Genomic DNA, 10561 nt, shown 5'->3' with positions numbered 1-10561 from the left:
TTCAGGGTCATGCCTTCCTCTCCACATTCCTCCTGACAATAAAGTGTGTCAGCGCTGATACAAGAGCCACCATTCTACACACCTCACATGCGTGACACCCCCCCTTAAGCCACCAACACTCGCTTGTAATGACGACAGTATGAAGGATTATTCTGTATTTCACAGCGCACATGTGATGCTCCAACACTCGTATGTGCACAGAAATGCAACGTTGCAGACATTCACAATGAAATCCACAAATTGGAAAGTCACGGGCCGGCCTAGGTGTCTAATCAAAATTAGAAAGTGTTCGAGAAAGTCTCAGTGGGTAATTGGTCAAACTTCTACTTGTATGTTACAATGGAAGTGGAATGTGTAAATGCGGTGGCGCGTTCTAGTATGTGAGTATCTCCCATCTCGTTTTGTGTCATGTTTGTGGATATCATCAATTAATTCAATGTCACCCGCGTAAAAAAAGGGCAAACAAACTAGAATTCTATATTTTTATTTTTTTCAACAAACAAACCGGAATTAAACCTGAAATGCCTTTTTTTGAAACAATACTTTTGGCAGAAAAAACATGACTCTTTAGAGTAAACATCAAACTTACAAAATGATTCGTCAGCTTTCACAAGAAAAGTTGCTCCATGCAGTAAAAACAGAAAAAGAACCCCTTCATTCTTCATTGTAGACTTAAAGCCAGACACATTTCCAATAAATAAATAACCAAATATAAATAAAAGAATGAAAAGTAAACTTAGCAGTTCTATACAGCTTTGGAAGACGGGCGGCTGGAGAAACAGCCTTTGGTCACTTGAAGCTTTTGTGAGGATTTTTGCCCAGACAGTCTTGAGAGGGGAAGCCAGATCACAGTTTGCTCTCCTCCTCCTCCATCGGCCTGTTCAAGCCCGGGATGAACTTGAGCAGGTGCCTCCGGAAGCTTCTGTGTTTCCTCTGCAACGAGCTGAAGCCCGGCGGTTTGTCAGCGGCGGCGGGCGCGGACGAGGGCGCGCGCGTGTGGCTGCGAGTGCTGGCGCTGCGTGTCAACTGCGTCTTGGCCGATGCGAAGAGCTCGCTGGCGGGCCGCAGGCGCTGCTTCCTTGCCGGCGGCGGCGCCTGCTGCTGCTGTTTGTGCCTTTTGCCCCCGCTGACGTCAGAGTCGCCTGCGGCGTCCGCGTGATACAAGCACGTCTGGTAGAGGGGGTCGTCTTCGGTGGCCGCGCTGAGGACGCTGGCGCTGCTGCTGGAGCTGCCGGTGCCGTGCAGGGAGCGGCGAGCGGCGGGGCTGGGCGCTCCGAGGCTGCCGTACACGCCCGCCGACTCCAGGGACTCGTACACGGAGGCGTCGCTCATCACGATACCTGAGATACATGATGATACATACATCGCCTCTGGATCAGATAAAGTTTGGACACGGTGGCTTATGTCCAATAAAAACAGACCCCCGTTTCAATTGTCACACTACAGTTCCCCAGATGTTTACAACAACACGCACGCATATAAGGTCTCGTATTCAAAAACACTTGTGCACTGAAGACTACATTGCCTTTGGTGGCTTTGAAAACATGTTAGCGTTGCTATGAATTACTAAAGTCAATTAACTCATTTAGTACCAGCCAATTCTGGACCAAGTCTGAAACGACGTTTAAAAACGTCTTTGGGAGTGAATGAGATAAGAATATACATGAGGCTGGTTGGATTGCGCATCTGTCGAATTGGTTTGGGTCGGTTGACGAAAGGAAAACAATTTTGCTCGGTTGGTTGCTTTGATGTTTCTCGTTTAGGTTTATTGAAGACTAAATTATCTTCCTTGTGAACTAGAAAGCATGTGCGTCGGGATCAGTGAAGGACTGCGACGTTTTTGAGGGTTGTGCGTTCGGAAAAAAAAAAAATGGCCCGGGGGCAAACTAAGTTGCAGAAGGTCTAAATTTTCTTCTTTGTTTAAAATAATTATTTTTTTTTAAATGCTGTCAGTCACTTTCTCCGGTGATAAAGAAACAAGTTAGGTTTGGTAATGACTGCTAATTACGGGAAATGAATATGGAATAGTCAAAACTGGTCAGTTGCTGACAAAACGCACACGTGACGTTACGGTTGCCTTTGCCGTTTGAAAATGCTCATCAGGTTGTTTACGACCAACTTATCTTTGATGTTTTTGAACAACATGCAAGTTACCTTTATCGCAAGACTACACCGTCTTTGATGTTAATGGAAACAGGTGCGCTGGCTGACGAGCAAGTGAGTCACGAAGAAAGGATGCGGCTTACCATGAACAAGCCTCTGCTCCTGCACCATCAACGAGCGATACTCTTCCCACTTCTCATGGAGCGTTTGCTGCAAAGGAACAAGACATCCACAGTTGGAAATGAGCATCCTTTCAGAGTGTCTAATGCAGTAGGTTGGTGGTTAATCTGTAAAAAAGTTGGATTAGTGTGCGAGAGGGCTGGCGGCTGGTGGGATTAAAGGCACAGCTGCTGGAATCTTTTAGGGGGTTAAAGTGGCGCTGCTCGACCACTTGACAGGAAGCTGCGACAACAGCTCCGATGCAAGAATGTGAGAGAGCGTGCTGGAGAAAACGCTGACGTGACAGGTGTGAGTGACAGGTGTGGATTGGGGGGGGCGGGGGGGGGGGGGGAACCCGGCAGGCCTCCGCGTGTGTGTGTGTGTGTGTGTGTGTTGACTAACGGCTCACCTTCAGATACTGCAGTCGTGCCTCCAGCTCGGCTTTCCGGATGGCGTCGCTATAAATCGTCTCCAGCCTTGAAGGAAAGAAGGCGACAGGATTTAACAGCCAAAAGAGGAAGTTGTTATTTTTTTTTCTTTAAGTCTTAAAAGTGTGGGTAAGACATTGAACCTTATCAAAGGCACTTTTCATAAACCAGAAACTGAGGAGGCCAATGTGAAGAAGAACTACACATTCACACTTTGTGTTTTTGTGCTGTGAGGGATTGTTGGCGAACTCCTTCATGTCAGTCTATGTTGTTGTGTTCACCAGCCATGGGACTCTGATGCGGTTCACCTCGCCTCATACTGCAGAAGCTTCAAGACGGACGGGTACCGCTAATGTTCCATCTAGTCGTTTCCAAGTGACAGCAGTAGAGCATAATGCAAGAGATCTTCAGGAGCTTTGCGGGGGATTTTTTTTTTTAATGGTCGTTGCGCCTTCTCGTTAGCACGCGTGTATGATGGGGGGTATCTGCGCAATTTGACCGTCGCCGCTCGACAGCCCCGGCGCACTTGTGGTTTTTTACGCCTGTCATGGGCAGCATTTTTCACAGCATTTGTTCAGCTAAATGGATGGCGTTCAGCGGCGTTGTTGGCGGTCTGCGTTGGTGCAGCTAGGTGGATGGCTGCTATAGTTGAGGATGACAAGGGAGGAGCGTTGGCACGGAGCACAGACGCATATTTGGAACAGAGAGTCGCGGCTTGGAATTGAAGCGGATTTCCATGGCACAAGAGAAGTGAACCAATCTCTTTTTTTGTCAATGCACACGACAACTTTTTGTTTACGTTCAAACTTAGCTTGTAGCAGACACGCGGGACGGCATGTACGTTTTGAGACTTTGATTCGATAACCGCTTCAAACAACAAGGCCTATGCAGGAATAGTTGTTACAATGGTATGACGGTTATGATGGGTTTCTTTTATATGTTCCGTCATTTTATGTTCACTGTTCTGTAAATCACTTTGTTCCAGAAGCAGCTAATGTGAAAGCACTATATAAAGATGTATTGTATTGTGGAATATCAATGCATTGAATTGAAAAAAACCCAAAAAAAACAAACAAACATTTTGTGTGTGTGTGTGTGTGTGTGTGTGTGTGTGTTAAACTTGTTTGTACCTGAGAGTGTTTCCACACGCCTTGATGAGCTGGACAATCTCCTTGTGTCGAAATCCCTCCACAGGGGCCTCGTTCACACTTGCGATGGTCTCCCCTGCGACAGCGCACACATTTGTCACTTGGTTCCGTTTGGATCGAATGGTTCGATTCCACATACGGGTAAGACATGTGCATCTCTCAGGGGAAGTGGAAGCGGTTTTGTTTTTTTCCATCCCGAAGCACAGTTCCCTGCCTGGGCTTCATTTTGTGTGTTAGCATAATAGCGTGCTAGAGGAATTTAGGAAGTGAAACTGAAGCAAGAGGAAGAAGGAAGTAGATGGCGGAGTGACTAGCTTGGGAACATTGTTATTTCTGTTTCAGCTTATATCAGTGGAAAAAAAACCACTCACAGGTTGGTATTGACCGACACTAAAAATAGTAACAATATCCCAATAACCATTTCATGTGAATGCTGACAGATACTGTCCAAGGGTGTGGAGTGTCAGCGTGGCTGTTTGTTTGTCTACAAGCGCCTCGTGATTGGCTGGCGCCCGCCCAGCATTCACCAGCTCATCCGCAACTGGAACCTTAACTCTTATTTTTACACTTGAAAGACCATTAGGAATGTTACTTGAAACATTCACATAGTCAAAAAGGGGTTTATGATTTTAAGCCATTACAATGGGAATGATTTTATCTCCATTTCCTAAAATCCCTCAAAGTCCTCCTTTCACCAATGTCCCGGTCTCCGAAACAGTTCGCGTTCAAGGTTTTAAACTAAGAAGAATAGGTTTGAGTAAGATGTGCAAGCTTTGAAAATATTTGATCAATTATGACCACTCGAATGTTGAGGAGGAGTTAAGGAGACTGTGGTCTAACCCCGCATGGTTGTTATGCCTTTGAGTGATACAGTTTGGGCTTTTTTGTTGCTTTTCGCCAGGCGTGTGGCTAGCACGTCTGTGTCTCAGTCTGGGCTCGAAACAAACAGCTCTGGCCTTTTTTGAATTAAGTTTGGATAACCTCACCGTGGTTTCCTCTTATTAATATGCCTAAGATGGGTTAAGTCATGACTAAATGTGGTCTTGGTTGAGTGTGAATGGTTGAGGTCCCTGATTGTGCCCTGTAATCGACTTAGTGACCAGTCTCAGCAACCCTTGACCCACCCAAAGTCTATCGGCATAGGTTTAGCTCAGCAGAGACCCTGAGCCGGATGAGCGCTACAAAATAACTAGATGGAGTTTAAACTTACCAACTCTAAGTCCTGCAAGCTGGGCCGGGCTGCCATCATGCACCTTGTACACAAACGTGCACATTTCCACCGTGTTTTGGTCCTGATGAAGCAAGCCGTAAGTCTGAAAGACACACAAGGCCTTCCGTCAGACTGAACACCAGAAAAAAAAAAAAAAAGAAGAAGTTCCTCTTTGCTGTCGTGGAGCTTCCGCCGCCACATGATTGATGTCACTGCACTGGAAGTGTGGGCGCCGTGTGACAGTGTGCTGATAACGCAAGCAGAGAATGACGCGCGCAGGAAGCCATAGCAGACCGCAGACCACGTGGCTCAAGATCCAGAGGTGTCGCGCTGCCGCGCAACAATCAGCCATTGAAACTTTCATCAACAAATGCATGACAGTCAGTGGCGTACAATGCTAAGCATGTCTGACTTGTTTGTTGGACATATGTTGTGAGAATGTTTCTCTCTGTCCTTCCCAAGCGGGGGCCAAGCGGTAGATTTGGAAGAGTGCTGTCATACTTGGCACTGACTGCAAGCAGGCTCTAATGGCAAAAAAATGAAAATGCTTAGATCTGCACCAAAAGGGCTCCAGTGTTTGCGGTGATGTGCACTTTTAGTGTCATCTCACTGACTGTGCATGACGACGACCTGGCAGGACAGCAAATTTTCTTTGCGTTTTCTAAAAGTTCTTTCTGGGACACAGAAGAAATAGTTTATCTCCGAGCCCGTTCGGGGAACCCGTTCAGCCCTGATACAACCTTCCAAAGATGAGACTGTGGTTCATGCGGTTGAGACGCTTGGCACGACGGCATCATTAGTTGACTATAAACAACAGAAGATGTCTTTTGGAGGACAAGCATTTGGTCGTCAGTAGCTATTCCTTCAGCAAGGAAGTTTTGTGTGCGTTTGTGTCTCACAAATGAACATAAGCACGATTTCAAGAGTCACGTGGGGGGGGGGCTGTTTTAAATCGTAAAAGAAATTCAGTACATGTCACCTTTTATTTGAAACCACCTTTCATATCGGGTTAGCCAGTTTGTTCATTTCAAAGCAGCAGAGATAAGGATTTTCATGGACATTTTGATGAGAAATTCTATGTTTGGATGTTAAATGACGCATGTTGAGGGATCCAAAGTGTAGACTGTATGTGTGGTGCCATTTCCCTCAAACTGTCAATAATGTACATCGATCGGTCTCAGGCCAGAATTTAGTTGCGCTTATGTAAAACCTCAATAGCTAACATAACATTTTGTTGTTATGACAACAGCTGTTGCGACTTCCTCATGTGCGCCACTGCATCGGTCAGCAGAGCGACAGCAGACATGCTCTTATGACACGGACAGAACCCACAAGGAACCAGACCGGGCCACCTGATAAACACACGCGCACCATGGCGCACATCACGAAAGAAAACAGGAACGTCAAAATGGTGGCCCAACTGAGCCTCTTGAGTTCATTTCCTTCTGGCTACAGAAAGATGCAGGAAGGGCGGAGATCCGGAGATCACCCAAACCATAAAAATAACAATGTCATGTATGGTTGCGTCGAGACAGTGCGCCACTTCATGTTACATCCGTCTCCGAGGACACCATTTTGAACAGAAAACAAACCCCCAATGACTGCTTCTCTTACCTGAATCTCAAAACCAAACGTTTGTCCGTCCATCCTCTCCAGCACCACCACCTTCCTGGGGATGCAAAAAAAAAGGCAAATTCATCAGAATTTTTAACTGGTAGAGTGGCAACAGCAGGGCCAAAAAGATTTCACTCCTGATGCGTCGTCTCACACTATTCTCCAACTGCAGTGCCATGAAAAAGTATTGAAACGGGCCGTTCAAGCTAGAAAACTTTCCAATATGGCGTAGTTGAAGCAATTCTGTGAAGAGTGCGCCAAAATTCCTCCACAGGGACGCAAAAGACTCATCGCCCATTATCACACATGCTTGATTTCAGTTATTGCTGCCAAAGGTAGCACAACCCACTATTAGTTTTCAGGGGGCAATTTCTTTTTCCAATAGGGACAGTAAGTTTTTTTTTGGGTGCCTTAATAAACTAAATTGGTGTTTAGAAACTTAATTTTGTATTTCCTCGGGTAGTCTCTGTGTGATGTTAAAATTGGTTTGATGAACTAAAACCTTTACATGTGATGAATATGCATAGAAATCAGAAGGGTGTTAAATAATATTTAACAACACTCCATTACAAGCGGTATGCCAGGAAACTATTGCAGAAAAGCTTGTGGTGGATATGCTCAGAACTTTTACACTGGAACAATTCAGAAAGGAACCACTCTACATCCATCTAAAGTGGTGAACTTCTTTTCACACTTGTATGACAGTTAAGATAGTTTGATGCATAAGGCGTATATGTGATACATATTCAGCTCCACCTTATGCTGTTATCATTAAATGTACACTTACATTTGACCATTCACAGTGATTAACTTCTCTTTACACTTAGAATGAATTAAGAATGTTAAAATTCTACTTAAAACATTGACTGTAGAACCTGTTTGGGTTTAGACTACGGGATGAAACATTTCTATGATTTTTCTTATTATTTGCAAAGGAAAGGGCTATTTTTTTCAATCAATGTCCCCCGGAGACTAAGAGGTTCTTCTGTGTATGAGGCAGCCATCAATGTGTTTTGCTCCCCACAATTATTTTTTTACTTGTCTTGTACATGCACAAGGTGTGTCATCGCGTTTTTACCTTTGTGGTTCTGCTGGTGACTGGATTTGGGGCTTCCATTTCTGTGAGCCGCCAGCCTGCAAAAGAGAAACAAGCACGTCAAGACACTCTTGACTTATGAGGGTTTTCCCGGGCCTTTCCTGGGCACACCCACCTCACGTGTGCACACAACACAAACATTCACACACACACACACCGCACAAACTGGTCTGTCAAGCCAACGCACATGTGCACTTTACGGGTGTATTTTTAGGCTTCCGATGTCATCGAAAGTCCACAATGAAACTACAAATGTGTGTCACACTTGTTTACTTCAGCAGAAGCTACAGTCACCTTTCTACATGCTTTTCCGACCATTAGGGATAAAGAAAGGTGGAGTCTTTCACAGTATGTACATTGAACCCAAGTCAAACTGGGCCCACCAAAATAAATAAAAGACGATATCTGCCCACAAGGCTTCACTTCTTAGCTCTGTTCCAACTCAGTCCTTTTCTGATGAAAGGCCGCTTTGTGCCAGCTCGTAAACTGTTGCTTTCTTTAAGTCTCCTCACTTACAGAATTGTCATGCAGACTTCTCAATGAGAGCATTTATTATTCCCCCAATACCCACACAGGGCAACATCTGAATGGGGTGGGGGGGGGGGGGTGCTACAGCAAGGATGGCTGCCCTCACAATACCACAATGCGCCCTTGTTGCACCTCCAGTCTGGACGCGCAAGTCAACTTTCTCAGCTACCAAATGTCCAACTGGCACGCAAATGACTTTTGGGCTCCAGAGAGGGGAAACAGCCAGGAAAAAAAAGTGTTGCAGTTAGCCAGCGTTATGCAACGCGAAATAAAGGTTATGTCACTCCTACCGTCGTAGAGGTGGCAAAACATGCTGATGATGAAAATGTTCTCAAGAGCACGTCAGGCCAGGAATTTTTTTTAATTTCCTCAAGATTTAATTTAAAAAATGAGACAGCAGCCTCAACAATGGCCGATCAGATAAAAAATATAATACAATCGAGTGAGAATTATGCAAAGCGAATTTATGAATTAACGTTGCTGATTTTATTAATTCAACACTAAACGTGTTAAATAATACTGTCTTAAAATTTAAGATGGGAACAATTTGACCCTGGAACTGTTTGTGCTCAAACTTTTAAAGGAGCCACTGTAGCATGGAATACAGGCCGTTGAGACGACATCAAAGCACTATAGTTGTGGATGTTTGATCCTGTGGTAATGTCGGAAGGCACGTATGTTTTTTAATGTAAAAAACCGCCTGAAAACAAATGGAGAAAAACATTTATAAAGATGTTAGCACTGAATATTACTAATTTACACATCAAATCAGTGGTGCGAAGTAATGAAGTACAAATCTTGTTACTGCATACTATATTTCACTTTATTTTTAGCAAAGTCATTCGGAAAATTTGAATCCGTATTTCTACTTTTACGATTTTTTTAACAGAGTGTGAGTATTTCTGTCAGCTGTGCAACTTAACTCACACAAAATGAATCTCTAGGTAGTTTCATCCTGACTTGTTTAATTCGTGACCATTAACGGAGCGCCAAAAATACAATTGGTGAAATGCTGTGTGATGTACAGTGAACGTTTATAGCATCATTCGAGAAAAAAAAGATGAATAAATAATGCATTCTTGTAATAATAATAATCGGGTGACCCGGGGACCCAGTTGTCCAATGTTCTATTTTGAGTGTTACTTTGGGGGTTTTTAACACAGCAGAACAGCTCCATACGTTAATTAACGGCAGCACGCTAACTCCTTTTGAATTTCCAATCGAAGATTTCTATGCAGCCGACAATTGACAGCCGTTTAAATCTTTCAACAGGTGATTACTTTACCTTTCTCAAGTTTCTGGGCAGAGTGCCTCCGGAGTAAGCCAGCGTCTTGTAGTTATAAACCTCCGAGGAGTCGTTCTTGAGAGGCGCCGTCCGCTGGCAGCTGTCCGACTGGGACGACGGGAAATAGACATCGTTGTCCGGAAGAGACGCCGCCGCACTGTCCGGTCCGTTTGATTCGACCATCTTCAGCCTCCGGAACGTCATGCCGCTTCCAAAAAGATTTGTTGCAAGTCCACCCAAAATAATCCGCCGGAGAACGCGGACCACGGCGACAAACGTTGAAGTACTTGCGTGCCCGCGTGCGAGCTTGTGAGTGTGTTGCCCTTAACTTGTTGTCTCGGGGAGGGATGCAAAGGCAGGGGGCGGGGCTTGATAAGAAAGGATACCCAATTGCTGTTGGCAAATATCCGAGGTGTGGCGTTGGGGATACCCCGGACTTTTTGGAGACTCGAAACGACCCCACTGAACGCAAAAGTTAACTAGAAATATTCTTTTTGGGATGGTGGCAGAAACGGGCGGTCAATTGGGGACAGTGCACCACCTCACGTTTGGACCTGCCTTTCATGTGCCACCTGACAATTTTTTTTTAACATCAGGGACGACTCCAGGATTTGTTCTCTCCCTGGGCTAGAGGGGGACTTTACCAATACATAGAGGCCTGAGAAAAATAAATTTATACATTTTAGAATATCAAATAAAATCACGGAGGGGCTTCACTGTTTATTATTTAGCCTGGTTGGTACAAGTCTGAGCATTATGTTGCTTATCACGTACATAAATTACATGTAGCAACCAGTCAAAGGGACGTGTATTTAATCCTTGAGCACGATTGCTATCTTTGTTGTTGCCACACTGCAGAAGTTGTGCGGTAGGCGTTTTTGCCAGTCTTTGTTTCTCTTTTAAATATTTGTGTCACGCGACGACATAATGTTACGCTGATGCCAATGTTCGGAACCTCGAAACGGTGCATGTCAGATGTCGACTCTCACC

At 44.8% G+C, this 10561-nt stretch overlaps 1 protein-coding gene across 1 annotated transcript; it reads right to left on the bottom strand.

Moving 5' to 3' along the window:
• Window positions 1–826: 826 nt before the first annotated feature.
• tamalin (trafficking regulator and scaffold protein tamalin) lies at window positions 827–10016 on the bottom strand. The gene is made up of 8 exons (XM_052059524.1): window positions 9572–10016; window positions 7741–7796; window positions 6663–6717; window positions 5049–5151; window positions 3821–3914; window positions 2672–2738; window positions 2247–2313; window positions 827–1340 (listed from the first exon to the last, which is right to left on the bottom strand). Exons 1-8 carry the CDS (start codon window positions 9773–9775, stop codon window positions 847–849), a joined length of 1140 nt encoding a protein of 379 aa, XP_051915484.1. The 5' UTR covers window positions 9776–10016; the 3' UTR covers window positions 827–846.
• Window positions 10017–10561: the final 545 nt, after the last annotated feature.

Source organism: Hippocampus zosterae, chromosome 2 (genome assembly GCF_025434085.1).
Source record: "Hippocampus zosterae strain Florida chromosome 2, ASM2543408v3, whole genome shotgun sequence".
NCBI lineage: Eukaryota > Metazoa > Chordata > Actinopteri > Syngnathiformes > Syngnathidae > Hippocampus > Hippocampus zosterae.
Note: the sequence above shows the minus strand (reverse complement) of the source record. Positions and strands in the feature narration are given on the sequence as shown.

Coding starts and splice junctions, on each gene's coding strand:
- tamalin (XM_052059524.1), bottom strand. CDS start 9,775: ATGACGTTCCGGAGGCTGAAGATGGTCGAATCAAACGGACCGGACAGT. Junction 3,915..5,048: donor GCTTGCAGGACTTAGAGTTG/GTAAGTTTAAAC, acceptor GCGCTGTCGCAG/GGGAGACCATCGCAAGTGTG. Junction 2,739..3,820: donor GCGTGTGGAAACACTCTCAG/GTACAAACAAGT, acceptor CTTTCCTTCAAG/GCTGGAGACGATTTATAGCG.